The sequence below is a fragment of the Opisthocomus hoazin genome, chromosome 1 (assembly GCF_030867145.1).
Source record: "Opisthocomus hoazin isolate bOpiHoa1 chromosome 1, bOpiHoa1.hap1, whole genome shotgun sequence".
NCBI classification, from domain to species: Eukaryota; Metazoa; Chordata; class Aves; order Opisthocomiformes; family Opisthocomidae; genus Opisthocomus; species Opisthocomus hoazin.
Genome location: NC_134414.1, coordinates 12,669,752 through 12,691,228, shown reverse-complemented (window position 1 = coordinate 12,691,228; position 21,477 = coordinate 12,669,752). Strand labels below are relative to the sequence as shown.

Sequence of the window (21,477 nt, the reverse complement as noted above, 5' to 3'; positions counted from 1 at the left end):
TGTAAATAGTGGCTGTTATTATGGGCAGTGGTAACGTAGAAACACACAGGTGTTATATACAGTTGTAATGGGGGATTGCACCATTATTGCATAATATATGCTGCTGGAGGTAGACCCAGTCATGTATATCTATTTTAAATCTATGCTTGGCTTGTTTCGTGAAGTCTTACAGTCCAGCCTCTTTGTCCAGGTGCAGTGTTTCATCACCGAGAGTGGTGTTTTATTACTGAGCTACAGCAGTTCAATACAAAATGGCTTGCATTTTTTTCTTCTTTTATAGTGAAAAGCACTTATTTTCCTTGCTACTGCCCATAGTTATCTTGTCACATCTGACGAAATTGTGACCCTTCCTAAGGGCTTGTCTTAGTATAGGCAGTCAGGAAAAGATGGAGGAAATCCAGCTCTGCAGGTCAACAGTTTACCAATAAAAAAGCTGAAATCAGGACTTGAAAGACACTGTACTCTCCAGTCTTAAAGCACTTTTCTCCGTGTGTAGTTTACACAAAATGTGAGTTCTCAGCCCCTACAAGCTGCTGAGAATGTCTCCATCCTCCCTGCTCAGCCTTACAGGGTAAGTTAGAGGTATAGGGAGGTAAGACAGTGATTGGAGCCATCACTTGTTGTAGATCTGTTAATATGATACCCTTGATGGGTATGCCAGCAACTCTAGAGTTTTAAATAATGCACAATGGATGGTGAGATGTATCATGAAATTTTTCTGCTGGGGTTGGCTCCTGGGACTAGCATTTGAAGTTGACAGGTGATGGTCTTCTCTATCTGAAAATTATTTTAGGAGGAAAAGGGGGAAACAATCTGTACACTGGCTATTTCAGTCATCAGAACAACAGAAAACAGCATTGGCCAACTCAGAAGACACTTCCTAAATATTTGTTCTTTCTTTGAACTCATTAATCGTCAGGATTTTTTTCACTTCTGTTTTCTTTCCCAGTTCATTCCAGTCCTTCCTTTGTGCTATATTTGTGTTTTATTTGCATTAGAAGTCTGGCACAAGTCCTGTTTTTCTAAATACAACACCAGAATCTGCCCATGACTGCGCTTTCCCCACCAGCATTTTCTGAGGACTGTAATGTGTCACACAGTTCTCTAACACAATGGAGCTCTGATTTGATTTGGTCTTTGTGATTTTTCTAGATTATTAATTACAATTAACCAGATCCTTTCACATATAAAGGCAGAATTAAGTCCTTACTTTATTGCATTTGTCAATATTTTCCTCTTATGGGTCACTTTGTAAACCTAATAAAGGATTGACATAAGACTTTTGAACTTAGAATGTCTGCTTTACTTTCAAATAAAAGTTTGATGATGATGCATTAATCCATATTTGGATTAATGATGCATTAATCCATATTTGCAGCCCAAATAATTTGTATAGCTGATAACTTCCTGATATAGAAACAGTGTCTATGAAGGGTGTTAGCTCTGTGCTAAAGGTTTCATATTCTCAGCATCATCTTAATAGGTTGTGTTGGTCATTTCAGTGTCTGATGTATCATAGGATGAGGAACAACTTAGCAGTTGGCTTCTAATGGAAATTCAGATTTCCACTAAAGCATCTTAATTAATGTTTCCTTTTTCAATGGCAATTTTTAATTACCCAGACATTTTATTTTCAAGTGACGGCTGGAAATGCTACAAGCTCAGAAGACTCTACTTCATTTGGGTGTGCAGGGACATTGAATCTTTCCGCTGGTTTGCAGATCTGCTCTGTATGTTGCATAACAAGGTAATGGGTGTTGCTTGGAGGGATGCTGACAACTTCATAAACGCAGGGTATGTCCACACCACACAACTGACATGCTATAGAGAAAGGCAGCCTTGCTCAAAGCAAATGAGCTTCAGCAGTATCTCTGTTGGGCTACCTGACCCAGACTCCTTTTGTGCCTGTAGCTGCACAATAGTTTGAGTATTTCTTACTGGTATTTCATTACACACTGTTGTCGTGTATCACTATTCTGGACACTTACCTGTGAAATATGTGAGATGGAAGAAGAACATGCATGTTGAGGGGTCTGAGTGGCACCTTTAGCCATTTGGATAGTAGACAGATTGAGAAGAGAGGGGAATTTAGAATTTCAGGTGGATTTTAAGAGCAGTGTAGCTTCTTAAAATAGTATTTTGCACACAGAAAGATATGCAACATTCTGGAGTTCACAGAGGGGTGCTATGCAAATGTATCTTCTTCATTAAAAAGCTTACTTCACTGATGCTGAAAGCCACGTCCCTCAGGATAGTAGGCACAAGTGACTACGCTTACATTAACAGAAGGGATATTATTTCACTAGCTGTTTTTATCATCCTCCCAGCTTTGGCAGGAGAATCGACCAGACTATATAAATATCCAGCTGTACCTCAGTCAAACAGATGGAATACAGGTATGTGGCTAAATGCTGTTTGTAAACCGAATTAGACCTTGGGGTAGTAGGCAATGCAAACTGTCAGTCAAAAGCAAAAGGGTATTACTGCAGATGGTAAAAGCAGGAAATGAGATCGTAAACTCAAGTGACTGATTCATTACTAGGGCAAGAGAGCAAGTCCATCCCCACAGCGTTAAGAGGATCTAGTCCAGTAGCCTTAACTTGATTAGATGTTGGCAAAAATCCATATCTTCCTTTTCTAGGAAAGAGGTCCTTCCAGGCCAGGCCACGGACCAGACAGCTGGCCATGTTTGATGGGAAATCTGCATCATTTCTGGGCTAAGAATCAAAACAGAATAGTTCTAGGAGCTTGCAAGCTCAAATCCTCTTTTCAACTAAATATTTTGAGAGAAATTAGCTATTTTTAAAAGCTTTGGATTTCTTTGCTCTAAATATTGACAAGAGTTACAAATTTCTTGATGTATGAGACTGGAAATTATACTGAACTGTCGATTCTCATGTGTTACCATCCCCAAAGCTGGGCTAATTCCCCAACTCTTGGCATCTCCCATAGCTATTTATACTGACGATCTTCATTTTACATTATTTAGCACAGGAGCCTAGGCTTGATTCTTTACCCTGCTATGTCTGGAAGCTTTCCATTGACTACAGTGAGCCCAGAACCAATCCTAGCAGTTACTACAAAACATGAAAGGCAGTGATAAACCATGCTCAAAGGACTGTGATCTGCCTGGTATCAGGTGGAGATAACATAACATTCACAGCTCTAGTAGGAACACTATCCAATAGTCTAAAAGATGTGATAGCTTCAGTAGTTATGAACAGTGCACTACAGATTTAATGTCTGGATGCCATATATTGATTGGAGTGTGGTGCTTGAAGATACCTAATTAATGAACCTGGTATGTAATTACTAGGTGAAAATTAAAACCCGAAGAAGGACTGCATTGCAATGACACAGCAAGGTAGTAATAATAGACAAATCAAAGCAATTTTTCTAATATTGTGTATCAAGCAGCTACTGAGTTTATTTAAGTCAACTTTGTTTTCAGTCTTTCTTTAAAGTCACTTTTGTGGCTATTGAACAAAACCAGCATGAACCATAATGCAGCTCATGATTTCTCTAGGGAGACTTAAACTCAACTCTCCATTGCCACACAGCTTGTGTGTTCACTGGTGTTAGTCCAAAGCACTGACTGCTACCAAAATTAGGGCAGTTTCACTTCGTGCTCCCTTTGCTCCGAAGTAGCCTGCCTGTGTGACAACAGGGAGCCTAGCCCATCCTTCAGCAAATGCCTCTTGAATATAAAAGGCCGATGGAGGATGAGTTAGCCAAGGCTCTGTGTTTGCACTGGTATGAGCAATGTTTCAGGTCATTCAGGAGTGGAGTGAATGTGGGAACCTAGAGAAGATGTAACTTCTCTCTGCCTTTCTATAACATTAGGGCAGAAAACCAAAGAAAGGGAATGCCCTGCAATGGAAGGGCATTTGACCTTATCAAAATGCTGGTGAGTTTGCATTGCTGGGATGGGTTGGATCCATCCGGGGAACAGTTTTGGCTACTTTCTGCTGTTAAGGCAGCTCAAAACAGCTGGCAAACTACTCTCAGGGAGAAATGTAAGATTTCCCTTGTTACTTTTTCAGACCTAGTCATCTTAATAGTTACTTGTACAAAGTTGAAAAAAAGAGTTCAGACAGAACTATGATTTTTGCATCAGCAGTGTTTCTTCCAGCTTAGCATTAAAAGCCAATGAGGGAATGAATAATAGGAGCGTGTTTATTGTTTTATGGCTTAAATAAATTGGTTTAAACGTAATGGGGAGATTAATGAGCAGCTGTATGAGGAACAATGTGTAATGAACACCAAAGAGAGCCATTGAGGAGGCAGTGAGCAGAGGTGTTGGTGCATGAAATGGCTGCAGTTTTAATCACAACTGTCTGATACTTGTGCTCAGGTTTTACACCTCAGCAATATGGCAAGTCAGACAATGTCAGAAATGGGAGCCCTGGGTGATGTGAGGCAATTTGCAAATTAAACAGAATGGAATTTTTTGTTTCTTGCAGAAAATAATTGGTGAAAAATACCAAGCTTTAAACTCAAGACTTTTGACTGGACGACCCCGGTGGAAACTCCTTTTTGATGAAATAGCAAAGTGTAACAGGCGGTGAGTACCAGACCGCTTGAAGGATGCCACAATTTGAAGGCTGAGGATATTACCTGTTTCTAGTTATGTGTGTAGGAAAATATTTTTGGGTTTTATCTTAGAGTGTAATGTTTAAGCTACTGATATTGAAATTAGCTAATATTTCACTGTGAGAGATAGCCTGTACAAACTGAAACATTTTTTTTTCCACTCAGAACAGTTCATCTTTTCATGCAGCTAGGATGCTCAGTGGCCCAGAAAATAAAAGTAATAGATTTCCATCTCACTGCACAGAGATTGCATGTTTTTGTCCATGGCAATATCTTGCTTGCAACATATGCTGGTTTTATTTAGAAAGTTGCATTTTTTAAAAACTGTTGACTTCTCCTATAGTTTTCATGATTTACAAACAAAATGCAGAAGAATCTGACTGTCTTGTATTGCTTTTATTTAGAGGATATATTGTCTTTGGAGATTCCTAGCACGTTTTTTATTCTTTGTTAAGACCTGACAATATCTTTTTACTGCGCTAGGCAAACATGTTATCATCTGAAACAGGGCCATTGTAAACCAGAGAAGACATGCAATTAGACTATGGAATGTCTTTGTGCAGATCCAGCGTTGTTTGTTGAGTATTTTACCCCCCACTCCAGTTTTCCGCCTTAAAAGCTGATCTGGTAGAAAGGGTTGTCTGAATCCTCCCTAATCCACTTCTGGCAAAGTTATCAGGGTGGTAGCAAATCACCCTCAGTAGCTGGTGATAGTAATCTGGGTGCACCAGGTTGAGAGGTGCTCTTGCATTCACCTGCAGAACTTTCCATCAAGAAGTTTTTGTCCTTGGTTGCACTTGCAAAGTGAACATCTGCCCATGGCTTATTGACTCATGTCTTCTGAGGCTGGATATGACTAGGGGACACTGAGCCCTGGCTCTTGAGAAATACTGAATGCCAGTATGTATCACTGTTGGCAGCAAAAGCTGCTGACAGTATGTATCTTGGATTCAGGTCCGGGAGGATGTTGTGGGCAGGGTCTCTTGCCAAGATACCCCAAAGGCTGCTCCAGAGGACTATCCATAGTAGGATTCTCACACTGTGCAAAGGAGTACCACTTAGAGAAAGGGTTTATAGTAAAGAAGCATAGGAAAGAAAGGGAAATAGAGAAATCAGAGTAGCAAGTTGACTCTGTGGCTCAGTGTCCTCTGCACAGAGGACTGTTGACCTTTTATGCTCCATTCTAATGTCTTTTTGTTTAACTGTGTGAACGCAATTTTAAAAGATGAAAATTATGAGGCTTCTGCCACTTCCTTGCAAGGCTGTACGTGAACATAATATAGATGAAGCTATTAGTTGTAATCATGCTTGCTTTTTCTTTTGTGCTTTCCAGGACATTACTCCTAATTCAACTTCAAGTACCATTTCCTCTGCATTTCCACGTCAAGTCTCTAAATGGTGCTACCATTTCTAGGCAAGGTGTCTTTTGGTGGCTCTTTTGATTATCCTGCAACTTGCTAAGATCTAGGCTTCCTCACGCTTTGTCACCCCTTTAGCAGGGTTTAGCAGGGTTTATGGATATAGGTCTGTATCTATAGACGTAGTTACATGTAACAGAATCATGGAATGAATCATAGAGTCATAGAATCATAGAAAGGTTTGGGTTGGATGGAACCTTATAGGTCATCTAGTTCTAGGCCCGTGCCGTGAACAGGGACACCTTCCACTAGACCAGGTTGCTCAAGACCCCGTCCAACCTGGCCTTGAAAACTTCCAGGAAGCGAATATAGGGAATTTAGAGGAAACATTATAGACAGTAGTGCAACCTGTAACTTAGCTATCCAACAGAAACTTTGCTGTTGTAGGTAAATATTCTCCCTATTTCCCTGGATGAGACAGGGAACTTCCATTTTTCTCCATAGTCCAATTTCCTGGTCTTCTACTAACTTTATTTCAGTTCTTATTTCTCATTAACTTTCCACCTAAATGACCCTGCCGCAATACACAGACTAAAAAAAAAAAAAGCAAAAAACAAAAAACCAGGGAAACCAAGTTGTTTCCAACATCTGGTGCCAGTGTTCAGGTTTTCAAATGTATCTGCAATCATCCCCTTGGGCTGGTTTATGGGCAGCCAAGGTATTTTCCACTTCTTATCTTGTGATTTTAGTAAAAGCTTCACAGAAGTAAACACGCAGCTGGCAAGCCTCTCATCGGTTTAGCCTCTGCTTGGTTTATGGTTTGTGAATTGTTGCTGTTGTTGCTGTTTGGGTCTCAAATAAGCAAAGTGCATTTGTAAGTGAGCTTTGCCAGACCTTCAGAGCATGACATGGGACAACCCAGCATCAGGTTCCCAAATCTTTCTTCTGGCCTAAGAGGAGCAGACGCGTGCCATCTACTGTTGATATTTTATATGACACCCGCAGTCCCAAGGATGTGCATTGGGACAGGTTATATAATGAATTATTTGTCTTGTTTTTCATGCTCTTTCTTTGGGGACGAAGCAGCAGCCTTGTTCCTGTTCGGTTGTCTTACACCATGCCTTGGCTGCCACGCTTTCTCAATTTTGCTTAGCTCGGATGGACGCGTGCTTTTTCCAGATGGAGTCTGACCTAGAAAAAGACATGAGTATCTGTGGGAGAAGAAGGCGTAGAGCAGCATGATGCATTTCTTGTGGACTGTAAACGAGAAATCTCTCTCTAGGAAAGAATATGGGTTTTAAAACTGGAACATTTAAAGTCCTGACTCTGTCCTCTCTAGGTAGCAAAGTATTTCACCTCTCCCTCACCTCCTGCTGTTCATAAAATGGATGTAAGAATATGTGCTGACCTACTCATCCCAGAGGAACACTGAGGAGTTATTTGCTTAGTGCTCTGAATGACTAAAATCCTATATTCCTATATTAATGTTTATAGTTATTACAAAGAATGGTCTATAACAGTTTCACTAAGTGTAAACGTTAGTGGTATTTAAAAGATTTTCAGACAGTATGCCTCAGCAATACCTAGCTGTCTATTTTCATTTGAGCAACAAGGGCAGCTGTTGTCCCAAACAAGTGATGACCAATGAAAGCCCATCAGGTCAGGGTAGTAGCGTGCTGCTCCGTGTAGTAGCTGCTTTCAGCTGCCTGCCTACTTGTGTCACAGCAACAGGGCGGGAGCCAAGCAAGAAGGGGAGGAAGGTATCTGCAGGTGGGGAAGTGGGGGACATAGATGGGGGGGACGTGGGGTCTGAGCTGTGGGAGGTACATGGTACGTGGAGGGGTATGCAGAATAGCTGCTGCTGGTGGATGTCCCGGGAAGGAAGTCTGAGAGCCTCTGGCTCACCGCGCAGGGCAGTGGCTCAGCTGGGTTTCAGGAGACGTTCTTTGTCAGCCACGGGTCTCTTGTGTAACCTTAGGCAAACCATTGAACCTTTCTGTGATTCTGCCTACCAGCCAAAAATTCTGTGTGCCTTGGAAGGATGTTTCTGGGATGGGAATACAGTAGTGCGTGCTGCATAGACGTGTCTGTTCTTCAGGAACTATATATATGTAGTGGAAGGGAGAGAAACAGATGAACGCTTTGGGTTTTATTTATCAGTTGTCTGTACTAATTACACTAATGAAAACAAACAACAACATTAATTCTCTCAATTAAATACACGGTATTAGACAGATTCTTGCTGGCAGCTCATGCACCCTCTTTCTCCACTGTGCACAGATAAGAGGGTGTTCAGAGTCTGCAAGTGCTGAGGAATCTTATTTGAGAGCAGTGAGCAATAGCGCTCTCATTATTTCTGCAAGTCCAGCCGCCAGCACAACACCCCTTGCCACTGAAAGGAGTACTGCCAGGACAGGAATGTGTAATAGATATACATAATGGTGAGAGAAGTATGAGTTATAAATATTTGCCGTGGATTGATAGGAGAGATGGTGTGATTGAAGGCACTAAAGTCAGTGTTATAAGGTGCCTGCACAAGAGCATGGTTGCATTTACCTGTGTAACTTTGTGATGCTTTTTGATCATTTGAGTCCTGGGTTGTGCTCAGCCAGTGTTGCTGTGCACTGGTTGGTACAGCGTGGACTGCCATGCTAGTTGAGCTGCTGCCTAACATCAGGCATGTGCACTTGACAGTATATGTCAGAGATTTCTTCTTATATTTGTTAGTTCCCTTCTCTCACCAAACACATACACTGGCAGCTTTAAACTGTGTGTTTGGCTGTCCTGCATGTGCTAAGATATTTTATATTAAATAGTTACTGGATAAAATACTGAAACAATCCTGGAGGCAGGGACCAGAACTCAAGTCTCCAGCCTCTTGGTGCATGCTGTAGATCACAATTAGAGCCATGTTCCCTCTTGCATGCTGTCTCTCCATCCCAGTAAATCTTTAAGGTCTTTCTCTGTAGTGGCACAGTTTCAGCAGGAAGATGAAGAATTTTTTGTTTTCATGATATAGAAAAGACAGCATCACATCCTCTTTCCCTGCTCCTTCCTTTCCCTTCTCCTCATCTTTCAAAAAAGGGGAGATGATGAATATCACAAGTGGCTCAGTGCTGCTGTTGTGGATGTGCCCTGTTCTGATACAGGCTACTGCTTTGGGCCCTTAGATGCTGTATGACCACGAGTCTGACTTACAGCCTGTGTTTAAGGTGACCAGAAAGCAAGGAGCTGTTGTCGGTGGAGTGGTGTAAAAAAGTCAGGTTAACTAATGAACCCAGGCTGATAGCTGTGGGTGATGAACAAGGATCGTAGTCTGTGTTTGGCTTTTCGTAAGACTTACCAGTACAGCTGATGAAGGAAAGATTGCATGCTAATGTGAAACTGAAGTGGTAAAATTATTCTGCTGCTGCCAGAAATAATCATGGGTTAGTAGTGCCCTGTTTTTATTAGTGTAACGAATCACCGTTAGTGACTAGATCTCCTGCCGGTGTAAATCACGAGTTACACTAATGAAGCCATTACAGTAAGACACATTTTTAACAAAAAAAAAGTGGTTAATCATGGAAAAAATTAAGAGTGGGAAGTAGTAGTTTTTCATCACTTGGTGTGTTGAGGCTAAGATGAGATAATTTTTTCTGAGGAGTTGTCTTAGTCATATAAGTAATAGGGCTTGTTGTGGGGATACTTGGGAGAGATGGAGTGGCATCAGTAAGACCAACTACATGATCTAGTGAGCTGTTCTCACCTTAAAATCTGTGCGTAGCTGGCTTATGCATAATACAGTGAGGCCGGAATCCAATTCTATCATTAGAAGTTACTGTTTATTTGAAATGTCATAACTTTTTTCTTTTTTCTTTTTTTTAACAGGAAGACCATTGGAGTTTTCTGTTGTGGACCAAACAAACTCTCTAAGATACTTCATAAACTGAGCAACAGCAGCAACTCTTATGGGACAAGGTTTGAGTATAATAAAGAATCCTTCAGCTGAAAGTCTGTTGGACTAGCAAGATTCTCTAGAAGATAAAAGTGCAATTTTTTTGTTTGTACAACACAAAGTTCAGCTGTGGTTTAAACAGACAGAAATGTACCAAAGAATAGCACAGATTTTCTTATTTATGATTATCTAAGACCTTGAAAAATGATGGATGCAGCAGTATACCAATAAATAGTAAGTGCTTATCCTCAAAGCCAAATGCGCTCACACAGTATTTGTGGTAGCGGTGATTCTTTGGAGTTGTTTCTGTTAATTAAAAAGTACAGAAGCTGGGGAGAGACACAATTGCTTTAAAAGTTGGTGGAAGAAGAATCTGTGGAATGTTTGAACTTCTTCCACTTCAGTCGCCTGAAGCTGGATCAGTAAACCAAACCCCAGGTTAATCCAAATGACAAAACATCGCGTATTACAGAGACCTATTGCTTTTGTTGGTATACAAATCTCATGGCTTTGGGGTGGAGACACTCCATATTAAAGATTTTATGGGTTGCAGAATTGGGGTTCTGTATTTAAACTACAGAGTGTTACTCTCTGTAGCCTACTTCTACAATATGCGTGAGTATTCCTGCCATGAATGGAAGAGAGGGTGGAACGTGAGGAAAGTTGTAAGTTAACCTGTAGAAAAGTGAGCACAACGGTAGCACCTGTAAGCAGACTCCACTGTGATGTGAATCACAGCCTTTTGACAAGCACACAGCTGTATGTGGAGAATTCTCTATCTTTCATCGATTCAGCATTCAGTGAGTTTGCAAAATAAGTGTGATTTATGCAGCCAGAAGGATGGAGCAGGAAAAGCGATTAACGGGAGCAGACAGAATATGATGTTTTATTATACCACACGCTCCACGTGGAAGTTGCACTCACTCTGCACTTACATGCCCTGAATGTCAAATACTTCAAGCACTCAGATGCCCTTACTGATGATTTCACAACGCAGCAGGTTGAAATCCAATTTTAAAGGTCCCAGGCTATGTTTAGTTGACTGTGATCCTTTTGAGTGCCTTCCCTGGAGTCACACTTGTTTGCACTGATGTCATTGAAAGCAAGATCAGGCCAGATCTACAGCAGAGCAAGAACAAATCCTTCATTACTGTGGCTCTTTGCATTATCTGTGCAGATAGAAACTTTGCAGGAGCTGCTGTGTGGCTTCAGGATGTTCCAAAGGGGAGGATCTGAAACATCCGAACTTAATCTCCCCTTCCTCTCTTCTCCCAAAGCTGTTTTCCACTCTGCTTATTGTTGCCATGAGAGGGCTAGAGGTCAAAACAGGCACTTTAAACCTCTTTTGTTCTGAAGAGCAACTTTTTTTCCTCCATCCAGCAGCTGGTCCAGCTTCCTTTATTTCTTCTTTGCCCCTTTACCTTATTTTGCTGAGAAGACGACATTTAAACAGGAGTCAGACACTTAGCTGGCATAAATAGGCATTCTAGTGCATCTTAATAGAGCATCATCACTTTACGCTTGCTGAAAACATGCCCCTGAATCTCCAGCAGAAGCTTGGGAGCAAGCCCTGCAGTGTTTGCAGCACACACAGATGTAAGATGGCTCAGCATCTCTCACGCCCATGGTTTACCAGTATTTAGCACAGTGCATTTGATTTGCTTTACAGCTTTCCAATAAATACCTTTTTTAATTTCGTAGGAAAGACACTAATTTTCAGTTTGCAACACAAACTCTGTAGAGGGGTCTAGAAGTATAGTATCAGTGTTCTGAGAGAAGCATTTTTCTGGGAGGTGTTGTATAGGCACGTTGTATGAGTAACTAGTGAAAAAGAGTTTGATCTTTGCCTTGGCAGCCTCTCTGCGGGAGTTGCCCTCGGTGGAGCTACAGGGTTGGAGGTGCAGCAGCAAAGCTGCATGGGGACATGTACCTCAGTGTCTGGACTTTGCACTGAAGTTTTTACCATGGGCTCTGCCCAATTTGAAATTCAGGGGGGAAGGAAGGAGCCAGAGATGGACGTATTCCTACTGACAAGAATTCTCAAAGTAGCCTAAAGGAGAGAGAAGCCAAAATAGAAATGCAGTGTGAGATGGGAGCCTACATTGCAGCTACTGATTTTAATTTTTTTTTTTTGAGGCTGGGAGGATCATTATTTTCTTACTGGAGCTTATTCATCCATCACTGTAAAATGGGAGGTATGCAGAAGAGGATTGGATCCTTTTTAATCATTAATGTTTCTTTCTAATAGTGCCTGCATGGGTTTTGTAATAAACATAACACTGATGCCAAAATGTGTAGATATTGGGTATTGCTGATACTGCAGGCTTTTTTGTTTGCTGGCACTTACCTTAAAGCATGATTGAAATCATGACTGCATCTATTAACCACAACCAGACAATGATCTTCTTTCTCTTGTTTTATGATCTAGTGTCTAATGTTTTTTAAATACAGCTTAGAGTCATCTAAGCATGATGCTGTTTGTGGTTTCACATCTCCTCTCTGATAGGTACCGGTTCCATTACCATATAATGAGCAGCTAGTTTTGCAGTTAGCTCTGTGCTAAAACAGATTATACTTTCTGGCTCAGCTCCTATATAGGTGGTGCTTTATAATTAAAATAATAATACTAGTACTGTGCTCTTGTTCTGCATTGTAGCAGGAGCTGACGCTGCGTGTAGGCATGTTAAATGCCTGTTACATTAAGCAGTGCTGTCAGAGCAAGATGCAAGCAGAGCCAGGGTCTTCTCTTTCCGCTTTTGTCCTGTACCAAGCCCAGCTGACCCACCTGTAAAACAGGCTTGGGACTGTCCACCTTTCTGGAGTGTTGTGAGGCTTAATTAGTGCTTTGGGATCACTTCAGTTCACCTGCAATGAAAAAGTCTGTCTAATGCTGTGCAGCTGTGTTTCTGTTTTATTATGTGTAAAGCTTCGTGGGATCAAACCTGACTGTTGCTCATAGGAGTAATCACTAGACCAGGTGAGGGTGAGTTTGGGGAAAGGTTAAAAGCCTCAGTTACTTTTTTCCTTTTCCTTGAGCTGTGCTTTTTAGAGGGGCAGAAAGTTTAAGGGTTAGTGACTGTGACTTGGCTGCACTAGTGGCAGATGTTATGGTAAACATGATCTTTCTACAGGCTGCATTGAGCTTGCTGCTGCTGAGTGTGTCTCCGGCTTGCAAAACTGAGCTGAGCACTCTTCTAAACTCCATAGCTTTTTTATCTGTAAGCCAAGAGTACATGCAAATATAACTCTGTGCCAGGCAAGTAAGTGCAGGCTGACAGCACTTAATTCCACATTTACAGATCAACCGGATTTGCGTAATTGAATGTCTCTTTACGCTTTAAACTGAGTTCTGTAAGTGGGTCTGTCAGAAGTGTCCTGCTGGCAGGGGAAGGATCCCGCCATGTGTTCTTCCACTTCTCACTCAGTCTGTCACAAAACTGCAGATCCCTTAGTGTTTGATCAGTGGGATCTTTGTGTTTTATTCATCATAAATGTTTCAGGACTTTTCTTTAAAACAGAAGAGTTTTCATGCCATGGTGGAAACCCAGCCCTTTCTCTGCAGTGGGAACGCAGCCCTCGTACAGCAGTGTGAGACTCAGGGCTTTACACAGCTCACAGCTGGATTAATCAGATTTACCTGAGAAATCCTATTCCCATAGCACTGAGATTACTTGTGTGAGTAAATGTTCACTGCTGTCGCAAAGGACTGCAGAGGTGAGCCCTGATGGAGCCTGATCAGGAGTGACCTTCACCTCTGAAGTCTGCAGACATGATTATTCTTCCAGCCCTGAATTTGGAGCAACACTTCCCTCTTTCAGCATATGGCACTAATAGCATGCGAGTTCTTCCTTGGTCTTTTATCTCCTCTTCTAGGAGACAGGACTGAAAGGAGTATGAGAGATCACTACATACAGCCTTGAACCTGGGCTGGGGACGGGACACCAGGGTGTACCGCAGATGCCTAGCCAGTGACTGCACGGCTTAGGGTAGAAAGTTAAAGCCAAATCCATTTTTCTGCAAAATGCCAATTGGTATGCTACAACAAACTACAGAACAGTTGCTGAAAAGGGAAATGAGATAAACCCTCTCTCTGTTTGAAGACTCCTGCCCACACAAGCCTGATAATGAAGATGAGTATGGAAGCACTGCGCACATTCAGCTTCCACTAGCACTGTGGTGTGCGCACAGTGCATCCTGATCGCAGGCTTACTCCCTCAGCACTGAGTCCCCATCATTTTCCTTGGTTGCAGATCTTCACCTGTCTTGTTGGCAGATGTGCCTCATGGGTGAAAGAAATAATGCATGTGCGTGCATCCACGCATGGAGCAACCTGTGAGCGTGCCTTGCAGCCAGCGCGAGCAAGTGCAGAGTCATCCCTTTGCTTCTAATGCTTCTACCACATAGGTAAGAAAGTGATTTGGAGCTGGCTGAGAATGGACAGATAATACGAGTGGCAGACCAGACACCCTGGGAACAGTAATTCGGCTATAACAGCCCAACAGAGCAGAGAAGTAATAGTTTGGTAAGAAATTTGCTTTTAGAACAGCTGCCTAAGAGAAAAGCCTCCACTCAACACTAGCACACCAGGTTATTGTTTCATACTACAAGATGTTGCTTAGAGAAGCAGGCAGGAGGCTAACTAGTCATTGCCTGGAGCCGTTCAAGCCCCATAAGTCAGAGAAGAGATGTAGTTATTAAAATGCAATGTTTACTTGTTTAAAAAATAAAAGGGCTTCTAGGGAGATGAATTTTCACTTCAGCCTGGCAATCATTTCATAAACATGCCAGTGTGATTTAAGACAAGTTCGATCTGTTCTTCTCTGGATTATGCATCTGATTTGTCTGCAGATTTCCCACCCCTCACAAATAAAACCAGTTTTTATTGTTTTAGCAAAGAGGATTTAACAGCAAGATTTAATCAAAATGCCACTGGTGCTCATGCTGAATTGAGCTTTTCTGCAATGGATGTACATCTTTCAGGGATATATAGAACGCAGCTGAGGACTCAGCTGTGAACGGTGGTTTGGGGTTTGCATCGTCTCTGCTGCCAGAGCTGTATAGCAGCAATGGATCTGTCCCATTATCGGAGAGGCATGGAGCTGGAGAAAGCCACCCACCCAATTGCAGATTGCCTCTTAACAGAGCCCTTGGATTTCTGAGGATTTCAGACCTTGCAAAAAATATTTAAGGGCTCTCTGCTTCCTCCTGGCAAAGTCTGTCCATCCCACAGACCAAAATCTGCACCTTCTTCCTAGTGATCTGTACTGTGAACACCAGGAGGCGGAAGCCAAGAGTAGCTCCTGAAGCTTCAGGTAAACCACTGTCAACTGAAAAGCAAATCAGGGAGGGCAGGAGAACATGAGGAATGCCAGCAATGAACAGGATGAAATATTTCGAACCTGTGAGCAAAGAGGAAGGAGTGAGACATTTTTCTTGGCTCCTCAACTCTAGCTATTACAAGCAAATCCTATTGTCTGGATGTGAATATAAAGTCTCCCTGTGGTTTGAGTCTAATTTATGCAGAGACATTGCCTTTCTATGCCCAACTCTGTGCTAAAGCAGAGAAGAAAACTAGTATATTTTAGTAAACACCTTGGAAATAAGCAATTTGTTTGAAATAAATGCACTATTGACTCTTTCTAGTTGACTGGTCTCAAATAACCATCTACTTCTGCTTTACAGCTTTGGGGTTGGGAATGGCGTTACCTATTAACTCCGCTTCACCATAACACTGGAGCCTGTAGTTCTCTGTGCTAGCTGTAAGTAGCTTGGACAGTTGACTAAATAAATTCTGTGTTCGTTGCGGCTGACCCTAGGTGAGGACAGCCTTGAGGATGAGAAGCAGTGTTACATAAATGTCTAGTGTACATAGCAACACTGAGAAGAGAGATGCTGCTGCATTGCTTTTGGTGCACCAGTCCCACATTAAAATTCTGTCATTGCAAGGTCGCGTTGCTCATCTCATACTCTGCAACCCTGGGGAAGAAATTTGGATGAGAGGTGGGGGAGGAAAAGCAAAAACTTCCTCCCTGTGCTGTAATCAAGAATATATTCATCGACAGCAGGGCATTTCTTTGGATTTCAGAAGAGCATGTCATTTCTTTTTCAGGGATAACAGATTCTCTCCTGGTGCTCTGTAGTGGTGTTTGCATGTTAGAAATGTAATACAGTGATAACGGGTTGCTTCTGAATTGAATAAATAACACCTCTGAGCCTTTTCTTCTCCTTTTAATAATCTGAGAGGAATGCAAAATACCAGAGAGCAGATAGAGTAGACTGTGTCCTGAGCTGCACCCCGTGCAGCCCAGTTAGGAATGCTGCACAGAAACTCTGCAAGCTGCTGGGAAGAGGCGAGGTTTAAGGCAAAGAGGAAAACAACTGTTTTAAGGAGAAACGCAGCAGTGATACATGATCTGTAGTCAGAAGCAGGCCGTGTCACAACGTTGGCTGTCGCGGCTTTGAATGATGCTGAGTCAGAGCCTAGCCTAAAGGTACATTTTGGCATCAGGGGAAGTCGAGGGCTCTTGGATTGAGGTTGCAACGTGAGATGAAAGCAGGTTTAAATGCAGTCGGGTGAGCCACCTGTGTGCACTTCCCAGCTTGGAGCTCAGACCTGTCATATCTGAGGGCGAATTATGTCGACAGTGAGCTGGTCTGACTCGCGTGCGGTCTCAGTTGTGTGGTTAGCTGAGGATATGGACACATGCGTTGTATTTCTGTAGCTTCGTAGAAACACGTTGTTCAGGGACTGGGGAGCAGGGTGCGTTACTGTACCTCATTAGAAGTTAAATGCTTGAAAACATGTACAGTCCAGAACAGATGAGCATGGTGAACACCAGCTTCCATGGACAACTGAATATACCCCGCCCATATTTGCACTCGTGTTCATGAGCAATAAATGGCAGAATCTCTGCAGAGAAGATAAAAGTGCTGTGTTTTCCCTTTACTGTGTCAGAACAACAGAAAAAACTGTTAAAAACTATTTGATAAGAATGTGAAGATTCACCTACGGCATTATTTATTTTGATTGCTTAAGCACTTGTGGCTGTTTGATATTCGCTTTTTGAGAAAAGCATAATGTCGCCAAGCAGAGCTGAAAAGCATGGCTGCGATGCATGTTGGCAAAGGGTCTCTACCTGATAGGGAAGTATCATGGTCTGTTGCAACTGGGTGCACTGGTGCTTTCGTTAATCAGGGTCTGCTCCCTCTCTGTGGAAGGTTAGTGGGAGCTGGGCTTGCAGATCCGTCTCTTCCTCCCTGCATACCGTCAGCCTTCATCCAGAGATGTGGTCTAACCTTTGGATCTCTGGAAACAGCCTCATCCATGAGTCACGTAGTCCTCCTTTTCTGCTCACTCACCCTCCATAGCACACACTGTGTCAAGTATGCTTCCCTTAACTCAGGAAAACGCCACTCTGGGAAATGCAGAAGTCCTCAATTTTAATCATAGCTTACATCAGCCTTTATAACGCTCCTAGTGTACACGATCCAGCGGGGGTCTTGAAGTCACTTTGATTAGCTTTCGGAAAGTGACATGTGGGAGCATCCCAGTCCTGGAGATGCTTTTTAGAACGAGAGGAGGGGTAGTGCCACAAGGACAACTGTGTAGAAAATAGGGAAAACTCATAACAGCAAAGGTTATGTCATCTTCTGGATGAGAATCAGGGATTTAGTTTTGTGAAAGCCAGATCATTTGTGGCCATCACTGAAATTAAGTCATGCTTTTGCTGTCACATGTAGGCATTTCAGGACAGCGAGCAGTGATGGAAAGGGTTGCTTTTTTCAGTTACATTCTGTATTTCCATACAGCCCCTAGTTTATCAACTGCATATAAATTCCTTCTTTCACTGATTAAATATTTCCTTGCCTGGTTTCTTTGCTTCAGGGAGCTTGAGAGCTGGTTGTTTATAAAGGGAAAGAAGAAGGATTGTGCTGTTAAGCAGACAGCTCCCTACAGATGTTCTCCTCTGCATCTTTGAGGAGGCGGCACTGATGCTGCTGTGAGTGCGGAAGGGCAGAGCTTTCACTGAGGTTCACATGTGACCAAGAGCCTCTTCCAGGATTCATGTGATGAAGCTCTGGGCTTATTAGCTTTTTCTAAAACAAGAAGCCTTATCCCATATGTGTCAGGTTGTGAAACCCTTAATCCCACTGAGTTTTTCCTCTCCCTGTGTTCCTTCTAAGCACTTGCAAGAGCAAATTTGGTGAAGCACTTTTGGGTAAGAAATGGTTCCCTCGGTCTGTGATAATTGAGGAGAAAAGTAATTTTTCCCAAAAATTTTGTCCAAAAAATACATTTTTACTCAGCCAGCTGTATTAATTCTGTAATGTGCGTATGTTTGGGGTTTTTTTTCAGATTCTATGGTTTTACATTTTTTATATGTTTTTACTTCAGAACAAAAAAGCCACACAAAAAAAAATGCAAACGTCTTTTTACTTGGGATATGTTAGCATGTTCAAAACATGTCTGTTTTAAAAAAATCTTCAAAGATGCTTAGAAGGAGAGTGGAAACCAGCTGGAAAAAGTCCCTATTATCTTATAGCAGCAAAGCACTCTTTGGGGTTTTTTTCTTCCCAACCTTCATTAGTGGAAAATGCTGTTGAAACTAAGCAATACTACCACAGCCTGAACTTTGACAAGTGAATATCTTCCTTTTAAAGCAAAGCATCTCTCTAGGATCATGTCTACACTGTCATCTGAACCCTCAAGGCAACGTAGTTCTTCCAGTTAACAAGTATAATCTGATAGAAAAAATAAATGCCCTGTCTTTTCTGTAGTTGTAGGTCTTGACTTTTTCACACCTGACCACATTCTTCCCTCACTCTTCCCTGTCCCAAAAGAAGGAGGCCAGAAAAATCGTTCTGAATCTCCATTTCTGTAATTATCTATCTTTTCCACTAGAGCTGAAACAAAAATAATGTATTAAAAAGGAAGGTGGCATTTACTTTTTTATCTCTATACGATGTGCAAGATGACCGTTTTGGAAAGTACTGGCATAAATGTCCACAATTTTGAGTACTCAATGTTCTTTACAGACATGCCTGTTTACATTAATGTAATTTCAATCTGTTCTTATATTTTTATACATCAGGATGTGGTACAATTCTTTGAAGAGAAATGTCTGTCTGATTTCCAAATGGAACGGAAAGCGATATTGGATCCTGAACTTTCATTTTTAATTTTTTCCCCTAGGCTTGACTTCAAGAACAAGAATAGTATTTAGTGGGTTCCTGCCCCTAACAAGTCATGCTCTTGTCATATGAAACAGCCCATTTTGTAGCTTCAGCTTGCTGCCCCCCAACACAACAGAGGAACTATGTTTCACTGGCTGGAAGGATTTAAATAGGTCACTATTGTAACTGCATGCGTCGTAAACCTTCAAAGAGTAAGCAATAAGCTTCTTGACTCTGCTAGTTCCCATCAAATGAAGCAAAGCTTTTACCAGTTAGTTGCATAACAAGGCAGAGCTATGAAATTGATCATAAAAAAAGCTTTGGGTTTTTTTTTTTTCTTCTCTCTCTTTTTCCTGAGTCCTTTAGGGTTTTTTTCTTCTCATTTTCCTGAGTCATGTGCAGAAATCTTTACCCAGAGTGTCCCTTTCTTAATTGTACAGTGTTGTTAGTGTAGGTACAAACCATTGGCTAAAAAAGGGATCAGACAGGGAGAAATTCTGGGCTTTATACTATGGTCTTACAGAGTTTCCTTACAAATCAGTCACTCTGCTTAGGATTTTCAGAGTAACATGAAGAATTCAGGTTCACTGAAGTTCTGATACCCAACTGCATTAAGCTTCTTTCTAAAATCCCACATTCTTTTTACCTACCTGTTAAATAGGGCAGTCGTCACACCTGAAAAGAGTTTTATGGATTTGCCTGGCAAATAGTCCTTCACTTCATATTTCTTTAGGTAAATTGCAAAATCCTGGTTGCAGTATGGAAAGGATGCTTCTTTGCAAAAATACTAGACTGAATTAGCCATTTTATCTTAATGGCAATCCTGACAAGTATAGTATTTGGCTGCTGAATTCTGTTGCTGTTCAGATGTTATTTTTACATTCTGTTATATTAGCAGGACATCCTAATGTAAGTTTATGTCTCTTATTGTATTTGACAAAGCACCATACATTTATTCATCATGTAATTATGGCACTGTACTCTCAAGGTATTTACTTTACAGGAAGCTTCATGACTTTGGAATAAACAACCATTCCAAGACTGAGAAAAACATGGTTGAGTTGCTGTTTGTGACCTGGTTTTAATTAATGACATACTGCTTTAGTAATGGAAACACTGTGTATGTGCATATGTGTGTATGTGTTTTTGTTGGCAGGGGAAGATGGGATTTCACTGCCTAAACAGAGGCTCTCGTATTGTTTGAGATGCCCTGAACTAGTTAAAACATACACACAGGGCTGGCAGATAAGCTACAGGAGACCCAGGATCCTCTGGAACAACAGCAGGAAGACAGGTAGGATACCCGAGGTACCAGAATTATAGTAGGCACCCTTGTTCAAACACCCAGACATAGTTCGTATATCACCTCTCAAAATTTCCGATAAATCCAGGCCATTTGAAATTTAGGACTGTGACAAATATATTCTTTTTGTATCTTGGACTATGAGACCATCTCAGAAGCAGAATAAATTTATCCCATTCTCATACACAGTCATCCCACCACTGGAACTTGGAAGAACATCGGTCCTCTGCACTCTGTGTGTCTGTATAGCACAGTGGGAACAGAAAACAGCACCTGCCTGACCCTTTCACGCCAAAATCAGATGAACAAAGTTCCCTCCCATACCACAAGTGTGAGGAAATCCTTCCCACTTAAGATGAGCACTTGAGAAGCTGAGTGAAACAAAATCATAGAATCATAGAATCATTAAGGTTGGAAAAGACCTCTGAGATCATCAAGTCCAACCGTCAATCAAATCTGGGCATTTCTTTAGTCTACTCAATCTGGTAAAGAATTTAACGGTGTTTTATTGGAAGCACCTGATCAGAGTGTACTGCTTTTCATTGATCTTAATGGAGAGCTGATATTTTATTATGATCTTCAAGACACTGCTGATTCTACAGCAAATCTGGTTTAAAACTCATAATCCACTTCCCAGTAATGTGGTTGGGGTCCTTCTGGTGCACTGCAGACCAAAGCACCAACTTAATCTTTCTGCAAGACGTTGAATGTCCTAGTAGCCATCCATCTAATTGTTTCTGCATTTGGCAGGGTTGTGGGGTTTTAGGAAAATTACATGTGAAACATGGATTAATACAAGTGTGCAGACTTCTCTGAGATTTTTCAGAATTTCTGTCAAAAGTTATGGGTAATTATTTATTTTTGAGAAGTAAGGATACACAATTAAATGGCATATATTAATCTTTGGGTTGTAGTTTGTGATTTCTCATTCCAGAGTGGTGGTGATATAATTATGGCAAAATGTACTATCCCTCCAGGATGAGGAGTTTAACTGAAGCAAGATAAAAAAACCCCAAAACTATATTCCTTCTCATTTAATTTTAGTCATTAGGTTATAAATGTGGAGAAAGTTAACATCTCTGCTTCAGAGAAGTTCCTGAGCTGTGGAAAGG

At 41.5% G+C, this 21,477-nt stretch overlaps 1 protein-coding gene across 2 annotated transcripts in view; it reads left to right on the top strand.

The window, feature by feature from the left end:
* Window positions 1-10,021, top strand: part of NOX4 (NADPH oxidase 4) — a 115,428-nt gene extending 105,407 nt beyond the window's left edge. For both annotated transcript variants that reach the window (XM_075425179.1, XM_075425094.1), the window contains 4 exons: window positions 1,639-1,747; window positions 2,328-2,396; window positions 4,464-4,564; window positions 9,822-10,021. In XM_075425179.1, coding sequence (XP_075281294.1) covers window positions 1,639-1,747; window positions 2,328-2,396; window positions 4,464-4,564; window positions 9,822-9,942 — 400 coding nt within the window. In that variant the 3' untranslated portion in view covers window positions 9,943-10,021. The remainder of the gene's footprint in view (window positions 1-1,638; window positions 1,748-2,327; window positions 2,397-4,463; window positions 4,565-9,821) is intronic.
* The last annotated feature ends 11,456 nt before the right edge of the window (window positions 10,022-21,477 follow it).